The sequence below is a fragment of the Orbicella franksi genome, chromosome 3 (assembly GCF_964199315.1).
Source record: "Orbicella franksi chromosome 3, jaOrbFran1.1, whole genome shotgun sequence".
Lineage (NCBI taxonomy): Eukaryota > Metazoa > Cnidaria > Anthozoa > Scleractinia > Merulinidae > Orbicella > Orbicella franksi.
The window spans coordinates 7,421,949-7,435,000 of record NC_138147.1 but is presented as its reverse complement, the minus strand read 5'-3'; the positions used below and the strand labels follow the sequence as shown (position 1 = coordinate 7,435,000).

The 13,052-nt window shown below is 37.5% G+C and overlaps 3 protein-coding genes across 3 annotated transcripts in view; 2 read left to right on the top strand and 1 right to left on the bottom strand.

The window, feature by feature from the left end:
* LOC145481017 (uncharacterized) overlaps window positions 1-2,368 on the top strand; it is a 2,645-nt gene extending 277 nt beyond the window's left edge. Inside the window, exon 1 of the mRNA XM_081459387.1 lies at window positions 1-2,368. This exon is cut by the window's left edge and continues 277 nt beyond it. Coding sequence (XP_081315513.1) covers window positions 1,251-2,225 — 975 coding nt within the window. The 5' untranslated portion in view covers window positions 1-1,250 and the 3' untranslated portion in view covers window positions 2,226-2,368.
* Window positions 1-13,052, bottom strand: part of LOC145481019 (peroxiredoxin-4-like) — a 254,197-nt gene that overhangs the window by 198,602 nt on the left and 42,543 nt on the right. The window lies entirely within an intron of this gene.
* Window positions 4,351-12,816, top strand: LOC145481021 (eukaryotic translation initiation factor 1A, X-chromosomal-like). Its single transcript, XM_081459395.1, has 7 exons — window positions 4,351-4,713; window positions 4,786-4,869; window positions 4,955-5,058; window positions 7,012-7,062; window positions 7,688-7,769; window positions 9,172-9,272; window positions 11,318-12,816. Exons 1-7 carry the CDS (start codon window positions 4,698-4,700, stop codon window positions 11,321-11,323), a joined length of 444 nt encoding a protein of 147 aa, XP_081315521.1. The 5' UTR covers window positions 4,351-4,697; the 3' UTR covers window positions 11,324-12,816.

Genomic DNA, 13,052 nt, shown 5'->3' with positions numbered 1-13,052 from the left:
GCGTAGGATAAATGAACAGCTACTGAAAGTTGTTTCAGCCTCTTAAGGCAGGTTTTCACCAGCGACGGAGTCAGAGTCAGAGTCGTAGTCAGAGATGTAAGTGTGCTTACGACCTAGTGAAAAGCGAAAATCGGAGTCGTAAGCGGAGTCATAAGCTCGACGGAATCGGAGTCGGAAGAATCAGAACGTTTCCATTTCTTCCGATTCCGTTTACGACTCCGTTCCTTATGATCCAGTGAAAACAGATTATCGGAGTCGGAAGCAGAAGCGGAAGAACCAACCAATCACAAGGCCCGGAATCGAACATTGTGATTGGTTTATTCTTCTACTTTTTCTTCCGACTCCGACAATCTAGTTTTCACTAGATCGTAAGCAAGGAGTCATAAGTGAACTGGGATGTTCTTCTTCCGACTCCGTCGGTTTGATTTTCACCAGATCGTATCGCTTTACGCTTCTGATTATGAGTCCGACTACCACTCTGTCGCTAGTGAAAACCAGCCTTTAGGGTATCAAGAGTCTGGATGGTAAAACCTGTAAACTAATAAACTCTTGACTTATTAAAGTGGATTGTACGTTGGGAATCAGTGAAGGTTGGCCTGACTTCCTAACGGCTGCGAACGAAACTACCAGCTACTGAGAGCCTAGGGCAGGCTAAGGCATAATCATTTTTCGTCGGCGAAGTAAAACAGTACCACCCAGCATGAAGAATTATCAGCCTTTTATCTCGTTAAATTTTGCTTAACAAGATGCTCGATATTCTTAATACAGCCTTCCTCTTCCTTCGATGCCCTAATTTGATCCCCGGGAATTGTTAGGAGGTTTTATAATTCACAGCTTCGTAATTGATTAATTTATTCTTTCTGCGTAAACAAAAGATGGAAATACTGGGGAAATAGCACAGTAAACAACTCTGTACTTTCCAATTGCCCATAATTCACTCTGTTTGCCCCCCAAATTTTGCATAAACTATTGTTGTGAAATACTCTTGAGAATATGCAGACCTCTCAAGAGAATTTCACAACAGTGGTTTATGCAAAATTTGGGGGGCAAACAGAGTGAATTATGGGCAATTGGAAAATAGAGAATAGCAACGGGCATGGCTCTTTTGTGACTATGTAGACAGCTGGCGAAATAATTCAGATTTATATATCGCTCTTGAAATATGATCCGCCTCAACTTTGGACATTCGCGTGCGGACAGTGTAACGCAACGGTCAAAGAACGAACTTGGCACTAATGGTCTAAAGAGCAATGAGGAAAGCTGCCGTATTCCTCTTGTGCAGTCTACTGATGGTCGCTGTAATCTCTCTAATGACCTTCTTCTTCCAAATCGATTCAGCGTCACTCTCGAAATCGAACAATGCGAAGCGCACGTCCACTACTACACCGGATACAACAGTAGTAACCTATGTGACCAACAGATCGAAGAACTATTATTATGTTAATCCAAAACGCACATTTAAACATTGCAATGTTGACTTCACATGGGGTAAAATGTGCCCCAAGCTATACACAGAACTTGGAGGAAGATGCGACTTGGTCAAGGGAACATTTGATTGCCCAGATATTCGTAAATATGCGCGATTCACTCCTCGGCAGGCACAACTCGTTCAGACACGAATGTTACGCATCTTCGACCTCCTCGCTCGGAAGTACAAAATCAACTACTGGATTGCCCGTGGGACTCTTCTCGGGGCTGCGAGACATCATGGATTTATCCCATGGGATGGGGATGCTGATATTGAAATTCCTTTAGACGACTACGTGAAATTTTTCCAGGTAGCAGCGAGGGAGCTACCGGACGACATTTTCTTTCAAAACAGCATTAGTGATCCCGCGTTGAAACCGAATGATGCAAGCGGTTTCGACAGCCATGAAATAGTTGGTATATATGAAGCGACGTGGAACCCAAGACTTAGAGATAGAAACAGTTGTTATAAATATTGTATCGCTTACGGCTGCAAATGGCACGACGGTCTGATGGTCGACATGTTTATTGTACCTAATGTGGACAAATCCGCGATGTACCCCTTGAAGCAAATGGAATTCGAAGGGTTCCCGTTAAATGTCCAGAACAATTGGAAACAGGTCTTAGTGTCCCTGTATGGGGAAAATTGGTCTGAATTTCCAACGGATCAATCACCAGAAGAGAATCCAGATGTATTTCACGGTTGCGAGAAACTAAGAAAGTATTCCTCTCTGAAGAGGATTTTGACTGACAAGTAGCACACCAAAACAATTAGAGACCATTAGAGACGTTAAACGGAGCGAACCCATAATAGTTTGTCCTTTAATTTATATTTTAGATCGTACAAAAATGCGGTATGTTTAAAATCAAAACTACAATGTACAGAACCTCTGTAGTGACTTTCTATCGCCTTCCGAACGATTCGGAACAGCTCTAATATAGATATAGCTAATTACGTTGCTAAATTGAGCACTGGATAAACATGGCTCCGATTACATCCTTTCTGTTGTCTTTTGGAAAATTTGATGAAAGGAAGCACGTGGCAAAACATGCCTTTTTTTTTTTTTCAAAATTTGGAAAAATGTTTCTGCTCTGTTGAGTCTCCTGAGAAACAGACTTTTTACAGCTAGAGCGCGCCTTACACTAGCTCTGACAAGCTGACTACGCGCTTGATGGGTGTGTTTTTGAGCATGTTCAAATTTTGAAGAGCTTTTAGACGGATTTACACTATAGCGGATTTACACTAAAGCGGAGCCAGCACGTAGCAATGCAACGCAAATATCAGTATAAAGTTTCTGAACAGATCAGAGCAACGAATCTCCTAGGTAACCACGATCGAGCATGTCTTTCTTGTATGTTTGTTACTTTACAACGGTCATGTTCGCACATATTTTTGTTTTTTTGTTTTTTGTTTTTTGTTTTTTTGTCCTTTTTTTCTTGCAATGATTCATTATTGTGTTGTAAAATGTTTAAGCAAGCAAACGCGAACGATGGTCCTGCTGGTATACGATGGATCAATAGTGATCCAATCGGCTTGTCATAAAAAAAGAAGAATATTAAAGAAGAGATCGATGCAACGTAGGATTATTTTTCATTGTACCTGAAGAAGGCTGTTTTGGCCAGCCGAAATATAGTACATTTTAAAAACTAACAATCCCACGTTGTATCGCCTTTTGTATTCTTCGTAATTGAGGCGCTGTTACACTATGAACATTTCTAAGGTTCATGTTTCGCGCTCAAGTTTTTCTCGTAATCGCAATAATTATTTTGGGTCAGGCGGAAAAAAAATCGTAGTATCACACAGATTGATTTTGTTTAGCCTCCGCTGTGCGAGAAGAGTGCAGACGCTAAGTCAAACGCTCCTTGACAAACCCATCGCAGTACGTCAATCATCTGTAAGCGTTTTTTGAACTCCATATGAAAAGAAGTGACGACTCGAAGAGCCAACGAGGGCCAGGTTTGCCTGCACACAAACGTCCACCATTTCCCTTCCGGCTTCCCGCGTGAAACTAAGGAAATAGTGTAGACCCCCGCACGCATGCTCCATGTACCCCAATCCACCCGGGTTGGTATTTCCGGCACAAACAGCCACGTTAAAGCGTTTTCGTCTTTCATCATCAGCCACGACTGTTCAGCCGGGGGGGGGGGAGGGGTACTCCTTATTAGGCTATATAGGTATGTGCGGTCCCAAAGGGTATGGTTTTTCAGCCGTTTTGATCTTAAATAGGGTATCGATTTTGGCCATTTTGATCAGAAATATGGTATGGTTTTTGCGCTCTGGTCTCGAATTAAATATGTTTTTTTAGAAGAAGCTACTTTTTCATCATTATCGATAAGACCATCAACAAAAGCCCTTCATAAATTATATTTAGAGCAACTGTGCCAGCGGCAACGGCCATAAACAGGAGTCTTAAAGCATATTATTAATTTTAAGCATATTATTTAACTATTATAGTTAAACTTACGAGTACGCCGTCAAATGCCCTGCAGTCAAACCTGGTTCAGAGAATCTGTATGGAGGGAGTCAAATGGTGGTGAGTGAATGTAAGTTAGGAAATAATTTCATACGCGTTTTGTCAAAATTCTAATAATTTTCCTCCCCTTTTTATTTCACGAGTATGCCATTTAATAACCTATTAATATCATGAGTGACAAATTACGCTTACAATCCTGGGTTTTTGACTTGTTATATTGCATCGAAAAGTTTCGTACCAAAAGTTGCCATGGCAATTTTGTAACTTCACAAGTGAAATTATAAATTAACGCTGAAATTTCGCACCAGATGAAGGAGTAATTTGTTATCCATGATATTTTGAGAGAACTTAGTCAAAGAGTGGTCTATCTCTCTATCGAGGTCGGTCAGGAGTTTAATTTTGAGTTAGCTTTTTCACATTGAAATTCTGTGACAATTTCTGATTGCCGGCATTAATAATCCTTTTGAGATCATTTTCTTACTGGGATTTGGGTCATTGGGGCCCGGAATAATGACATCGCATTTGGGCAAATTGGGATTTACCGAGCATTCCCGGACACCTACCGACTACTACACGAACCCTTCCGATATTCTTGACGGAAGACTCAGGAAACGATTGCACAACGAGGACGTATTTTTTCGTCATATGTCACCGCTGTCAATGAGGATAGCAGATTCAAGTCAGTTGACGCCATCTTGTTCTGCGACGAGAACGTGGGAGAAGTAAAGGAAAAAAAAACTTTAAACCAAGTTCATAATGCCGAAGAACAAAGGTTTGAAGCGAAATGAATTATTTTGTTCTTGATTATTAGGTATAAACCGATCTTCGTTTCATATTTCGTCAGGAAAGGGAGGAAAAAATCGACGAAGGGGAAAGAACGAGAATGAGTCGGAGAAACGAGAACTCGTGTTCAAAGAAGACGGACAAGGTTTTTACCATTTTATTTTATTCCTTTCGTAATTTCGTAATCGGTACAATTCTGACTGTTCTATTTGTTCGATTTCTCTGAAAAGAATATGCTCAAGTCACCAAGATGTTAGGAAACGGAAGAGTCGAAGCAATGTGTTTCGATGGCGCCAAGCGACTTTGTCATATTCGCGGAAAACTTCGGAAAAAGGTATTTCATTATGCCGAATTGTTCCTCATGACTCATAAATAAGTGTTCACTCCGTACCTGAGACGTTGTTTCGAATTATTATTTTCATATCAGTTCACAAATTAAAATTTTCATTTTGCTTAACTAACATCAGCTTACATCCTTGTGTTGCGCTGATTATTTTGATGTCTTTGAATGTCTAAATTATGAGACTTTCATTCTTGACTTTTTCTCATGTGAAGAATTGTTGACCCTGACTCCAGCTGATAGTATTAACACCATCAATGAAAGGATATATAATAATCATGTAGCAGATATGTAAGCTTATTTATGTACATATCAATCCATGTATACAAAATACAAATTGGTCATACCTAAAAAAATTACTAAACAATTCTTAGACAGTAAGCTTTAGGTCTCTGTGCCTGAAAAATGGTGATAGAAAAAATCCGCCGAGTGAACTGTTTAAGTTGAAATCAAGTCAATAGAATATTATTAAAATTGACTTTGTTGGCTTTTTAACTCTTTGGCTTAATCAATGGGTTATGCTTTCAAAGGTGATTAACTTAAAAAACAAAGTGCATTCTGACTTCACTCACACAAGACATTCAATGTGAAAAGTTTATTGAGGATGCGTCAGTCAGCCATCATATTCAATGTATCTTAATGTTTACGTCAAATTTAGCTAATGGTTCCAAGAATTAGAACCTGCACTACGCCAGATATGAAAAAGCATTTAAAAAACCACCCTTCATATGTGGCCAAAAAATATGTGGAAACGTATTCCTCATCTAATGCAGCAGCATGAGACCCTGATGAAAGGATATTCTACAATTATTTTCACAAATTGATCTAATCGAAACATGATCATAAAAAATAAAGTAGGCAAACACTATGACTGACCGACTTAGAATGACTTAAATCTCCCGCCAAAAGCCTTAAATAGTCCCTAAGCATCCTGTGATGTACCGCGAGTCTCTCCAATGTGCCTTCAGAATAATAATTTCTGACTAATTTGTCCCTCTGTCGTCAGCAATTACATTTCTAAAAACTTGGTCCACTGGCTGATTGTGTTGAGAATGCCACAGAAATGCCATAAAAAAGCAGAAGTCACCATGCTCTTTTTTACGCATTACTGATTGCTGTTTAAGTAACTATGCAACCTGCAAGGTTTTTATGGGGATCCCTTGGAGTCAGAAGGGAAAGTACAATTTCTGAAACAGTCATTTCTTGCATTGAAGTGATAGTTCATTGCTTAGTACATGTGTGTAATGACCAGCCATGAGTGAATCCAACACACACCAGTTTGTTTAATAAAGAGCAAATACATCACATGATTCATTCTGTTTATTTGCCTTTTTACCTGATATACTTTATTTATAAATGTTTTAATGTGAGGCGAGGTGACCTCTAGAAACCATCAGGCTTTTAGTTGAGGCCTCCTCATACGTAACAATACGGTTACATAAATAGTGCAACAGTGTGCGGCTTTGCCAGTTCAGTAATTATTTTACTAAAAACTCTTGCAGTTTTTTCTTAAAATGATCATAGAGAAATGCCAATCACAACAATGTGCAAACTTTTGTATGTCTGAGCATAAAGTATACATTCCACTGTTCTCGGGGGGCAATATCCCACCCTAAAGATCTCAGTGCATTCACTTCTCTAAACAACTGAAATTGTATTTACTGTCTGAAGAACATTCTGAAAACTTGCATTGATTCTCTCCATTCTGTTATACATGCACACATCTCTTCTCTTAAGAATTCTCTATTCTTTCAATATCCATAGAAACCTTTCAGTGACTGGAGATTGACTATAGAACTTTTGGGCTACTTCAGTCTCCAGATTCAAATGTCCACTATTTTTCTGTCTTGCTATTTATATAATTTTTTATATATATTTTTGTAAAAATGTATGAGTGAATAAAGTTGTTGTTGTTGTTGATATGTTTGTTGCTTTATTATTGAACAGGTCTGGATTAACCTTGGTGATATTATTCTGCTGGGACTTCGTGACTACCAGGTGCAGTACCCTTAATCTGTCAAAAGTTATTTATGTGATAAGCATTGGCTTAAATTTTCTTCTTTATGGTTGTGCCCATGAAATAAATTGTACAGTTTTTGCTTCGAGAATAAAATGTACACTGTAGCCTTTACCCAGAATTTGTCTTTTGCCTGCAAAGTGTTTTTGCACCATTTGAAGGGTAACCGGCCATTTAGCCCTGAAGTTGATTAGCCCCTAACTGTTTAACCCCCTTCCAGAAGTCAAAAACACTGTCTATTTCTCTTTCTTTAAGAATGAGGGCTAACTGACTTCTGGTTGGAGGCTAACTGGATAGAGGCTAATTGACTTGGGGCTAAACAACTAGTGAAGTCTTGTATTTGTATCAATAGTCTTTGAATAAAAGTGTTTTAGGCAAAATATGTTTGCATGCTAATCCCAGGAATTGGCTTGATGGTCAATGATATAAGTTCATGTGGTCAACAATATAAGTTCAAGTGTTTGAGTTCTGTGGCTTAAAAAATTGATATGCATTCATGTTGTTCTTGTTTTGTGCATCAGAAATAGTTACTTTAGTGGTTGCTATTTCTATCTAATATTTGCATGTGTTTATGTTTATAAATTTGTTACATTATACAATCTGTAGGACAGCAAAGCAGATGTTATTTTGCGCTACAATCCTGATGAAGCAAGAAGCTTAAAAGTGTACGGCGAGCTCCCAGAGACTGGTAAGAGCTTGGTTTGACTATTTTTCTTTACATCCGGAACAGGAATTTCCTAACTTTAGTGTACACTCATGTAAAGTGCAGCTTGAAGCTAGGTCCTGAAAATAATTTCAAAATAATACTAAGACTGGTTTTCAATTGAGTGTTGAAAATAATCAGGCAATTCCTTTGGTTTTGGTTTAACTACGGTTTGAGATTGGCTGAGTAGTCATTTCACTTGGTCAGTGGTTGAAAGGAAATCAACATCACTATGGTCATAATCTAACTGGAACTTTGCAATTCTTCAGGGTTTGATACAAAATTACGAAAGAAACTGAACATAATGTTGAACTCTGCTATTTCAAACTCTTTGAGGAAATGATAAATATTTTGAAATAGTGAGAGTTTGAAATAGCCCAGAGTAAAATATCAATGACTGAAGGGCAAATCCAAGGGAAATCGTTTTGAGTTTGAAATAACAGGGAATTTGAAATGATGGATTTTAAATTATTGGGGTCCAACTCTAATATGAAGTAATTTTGAAGGTATATTGGCTTACTTCTAATTGCTTTGGTATTGAAAATAGCTTTCCAAGTGACCAATTCTCTCTGTGTTCTCACAGAACGCAGGGAATCATGGTGGTTGTATTCATCAAAACAAATATCCAGTCCATCAGCAGCATTTTGAGTTATTGCAGTAGATATTATGCGAGTAAGTCCTGAAGCAAGGTGTTTTCAGAGGGCTAGCCTTTGTCCACACTGTCAGCCATCTTGGACTTGACCTGTGCTTATTTTTGATGAATACAACTACCATGATTCCCTGCAGGTGCATGTCATAGAGGAAATTGGGTTTTGGCAACCTTTGGGGTGATTTTAGTCACCGCGTTAACAAAACAGTCACAGCTTGAGCCCTGCATAGCAGAAGTGTTTGGAAAAAATCCATAAATGGATGAATAAAAAGCATCCATAAATGTGTGGTTAATTTCTTAATATTTGACTTATAGAAGTGTAAATGTACTGCTGTTGGTGCCATGAAAAAGTTCAAAAAGCAAATGGTGGCCAAATTATCAGATAATGAGTGTGGGGCTTGCTGAACGTTAATTTTACGTTCTCATAGAGCAGATACTTCTGAAAAGAAAATTGTTTTGGTGCCAAGATGTTGTAAAAATTACCAAATGTTACCAATAATTGATAAAATGAGCCATGCTGCACTTAAATGCCAGGGTTGACTCTGCTTGGCACCAAGGGAGTGTTGATCTTTGTGGCTTTGAAATTATCGTTACTTTGAAGAGAAAAAAATTTAATAATTTGTGTGGGTTGTGGAAGATGGCCCTTACATATATGTAACTAAGATGAAGTTGCCCTTAGAAAGTCAAGCAGAGAAAGGAATTAAAGTTAACTTTTTTTTTTTTGGTTTCCATTTTAAGTTAAAGTCAATGATAATGTGACTAGACCTGAAGGAGATGAAGAAGAGGTTATATTTGATGAAAACGAAGAAGCTGATGATGATGAAGCTGATATTGATGCAGTAAGTCTTGTTCATGAATTTGAATTTTGTTATATTTCTCTGAGAATTTGTCTGGGATTAACAGTGCTGGAAATAACAGTTGGTCATTGGACTCACCAAATTTTAATTTTGCACTGTGATCCTGACCAAGCACCAAAGTGAATTAAAGCCTTTAGTAGCAAAGATCTTGTTACAAGTGAATATATGAAATATCATATATTCATGATCAATCATGTCTTCATAAAGATCTTGTTTGCGGGCAATGTTTGCTTTTGGATGAAACATGTGTAAAATCACAAAATTAATAAAAATAATGTGGCACTGTGGTTTGTTTTGCTTGAAAAGCCTTTGCAGACTTGTATAAAACATGAAATGAACATCTCCTTTGACACCTGCCCCATTATGCATTACAAAGCATTGTTACTACTTCATGTATGGCTTTAGATTGAGTCATCAGACTATTTGTGAATAAAAATTACACAAAAACTCTAATGAACTTGGTATCCAACCAAATTTATTATATGTATGGCCAAAATAGAGATTTGACAGGTAACATGCCCTGCTACTTGATAAAAATTATTTCCAGCAGTGGATAACACAAGAGCAAGAGTAGACAAGTAATGATCCAAGATGTCCGTTGAAATGGCTTTCTTTTCAGGCTGTTTCACGTACCATTGGTTTCAGCTGCGGATTCAAAACAAGTGATCACACGATGACAAACATTTCTCAGCATGGATGGCCACAGTTTGCAGCAGAGCTGTTGTGAATTCCTTAAAAGTACCAAGTTTGAGGCAAATCTTATCCATGTGATGGATTTTGCATCTGTCCAACTCTTCTCTGTAACACATCTTGGATTGTATCTTGCTAGAAAGTGTGTGACACTCAACAAACTTGCAAACAAACTGTGAAGCAACTTCCCCGATGGCAGTAGATTCACTCATCACATGGTCATGAAATTTGTCATCACATGATCACTTGTTTTAAATCTATGAACGAAACCAATGGTGTGTGCAACAGCCAGACAAGAAACCATTTCAACAAGTGTCTGGGATCAAAAGTGTATTGATTTGCATATTGTGTGGTTCCAGATAATATCCATTGATTGCAGTTAGTTCTCCCTGCATCTACTTGTTGTGTAATAATTTTGGCATATAATCACGCGAGTGTCTAAATTTGAGGAATCCAATTATGACTTTTTGTAACTGGATACCAGTAATTGGATACCTATGCCATTCACATGTCAATTATGTGGGCTTTAATGGCATCCTTCTTACAATGTTATGTGAACTCCCTACAGGAACAGTTTTTAAGAAAACTTTATGGAGCATTGAAAACACTAGACAGTGGCTTTTTTGCTCCGAAAAAGTTCTTAAAACTGACTAAATATAAATCTTGAAATTTGTTAATGATGTGATTAATTAGTAATTGGATCTTGTGTCATACAATGCAGAGAGTAATAATTACTTTCTGCATTGTATGACTCAAGATCCAATATTATTGTGCTCGTAATTTCAAATCAACCAGAATGAGTTTTTGTTTCAAAGATCTCAAACAAATTTTTTCTTCCCTCTCCCAACAACTCTTCCGCTTTATTTATTTGCTTCCAGGCTAAACAAATATAATACTTAGTAGCAGTAATCAAAGAGTATAGGAATGCGTTTGACATCTTCACTTTAAGAGCTTGAATAATTTCTCGCATACTGATGGAGAGGCAACGTTTGTGTTGATTTACACAGTCCAGAATCATAACTATGCAGAGTATATAACCACAAACCGTTTCGTATGCACATGCTTTATGATGATGTCGTTTGTTTTCACTCCTGCTGTTGGGGCACCCAATTTTTGGAGGCCAATTTCGCGTCGAACGTTGTCTGTCCCAAAAAATCTCACTCCAGTATGCATTAGGATTGCGTTTTCCTTTAGTCAAGTGCAATAATATATAATATAGCTTGAAATTTAAATGGATGTGGTAACCATGGCTGTGGACCTGTTGAGTGAATCATAATGGCATTACGCTGAAGTAATATTAAAAGCTTAACTAACTGCTATTTATTTCTGTTGTGCAGATATGAAGAGGCAGTGGAGAGGCCCAGATTAAAGAAAACTATTTTGCCCTGATATCATTTCTCTTACAAAGAAGCACTGTTTTAAAAATCACATTCTATCTTGTGTTATAGATGTGCTATGTGATAAGCAACTCTTTGCATAAAAAGCATGTTTCTAAGAAAAAAGGTAGACCTTTGAACTTTTTGATGTCTTTGACAGAAGGACATTATGTTAAGTAAGTAACAAAAATTTCTGTATTATTTACAGCTGTAATGCATACTTGCATTAAGCAAGACTCACGGCAGCATTTAATGGAAGATGTCAGCAATTGCTTATGACTGATTGCTAAGTCTTAGCAAACAAAAAAATGTTCACCTAAATATTACAAGCATGAAAATATTAGTGTTAAGTCTTAAGCCAGATGGCAGGTCCAAATATATAAATGAAGACTCTCTATATTATATAAATTTTTGTAGGCTCTTCTGGCCTTATGATGTGTATTTTCTAAGTCTAATTGCATGTTCTGCTTATATGTGTTTGTTTTTTATTTTGAATTTGAAATCATTCACATAATATATCAAACAGGAAAGACTGTGTTTGGGTGCATTTCAAAAGACCGTGAAGAGAAATGGAAATATGACACACAGCAGACTTTGAAGTTTTTGGAGATGTGCTCAAACACTGTTGGTGTGTTTGATATATCTACTGACTCAGTCAAAACTAAAACTAAGGAGAGAACTTGAGGGAAAATCAAAGAGGTATCCAAGAACTGTCATGGTCATGACTTTCTTGTCAAAACTTGATGAATTTTTATTATATGGCTTGTGTTTGTGGCCGCCGATATAATGCGCACTCTGATTGGCCAATTCTGGAGCATTATTCTCCTGTAAGGCCGATTACCGGTGCAGGCCTGCAAAAACAAAGGTAAAAGCCATGTACCAAACAACTTATTAACTTCGAACATTTGCCGGTCTTGACGGGAAAATCTCAAACTTCTGCCTTGCTGTATTGACCTTGCTATGGTCAATATGTATGGCAAGGTCTTCGTTTAAGATTTATCCTGAAGACTTCACTCTAGTAGTTATTAATGAGTTGGTTTACCACAGCCAAAATCTACAGTCGAAGCAAGATCAAAGTCCGTAATGTTTGGTATTGTTATTTGCTTGCCAAAGTGTTAATGAAACAATACATGTAACTGTAGAGGGACCTTAAAACAAGGCTTTCCTTTGTCTAGTGAACACCTAAATTGAACAATTGCATTGTACTTCGGGAGTGAAACATTACTGCATGCCAAACTTCAAACGATTTGATGAGAAATCATGGAACTTTTGACTCCCATTTAGAGCATGTCTTTTTGTGACATGCTCATTCTTGGATGTAACTGACAAATTAGAAATACTCAATTTGTACCACTTATCATTAAAAGGCTATATTCTTTCTAAGTCTTGTAGTTTCATCAACTGTGACATAGTTTACCTGCTTTAAAAATAGATATCAATAAAAGAAAATGTTTGCACAATCAGGTCAGCTTGAAAGTTGTGATATGTCCCCAGCGAGGAATGCATGGTTATTGTGGTTCTGTTGCTGCAGTTATAAGTGTCTTGCTTCCTGTGTACTTTACAAATGTGATGTTTGCTTATACATTGCTCTTTGTTGATTGATTGCCCCATAAGATTTTTAGGAAAAATTAAATTAAGACTGCCAGACTCGTAGACTGAGAAATTTACTGATGAAAAATTAATTGATAGGATCGAC

Excerpts from the sequence above, each read along its gene's own strand:
- LOC145481021 (XM_081459395.1), top strand. Across the intron at positions 5,059-7,011 it reads GCGGAAAACTTCGGAAAAAG|GTCTGGATTAACCTTGGTGA; the intron begins GTATTTCATTAT and ends ATTATTGAACAG. Across the intron at positions 7,770-9,171 it reads CGGCGAGCTCCCAGAGACTG|TTAAAGTCAATGATAATGTG; the intron begins GTAAGAGCTTGG and ends TTCCATTTTAAG.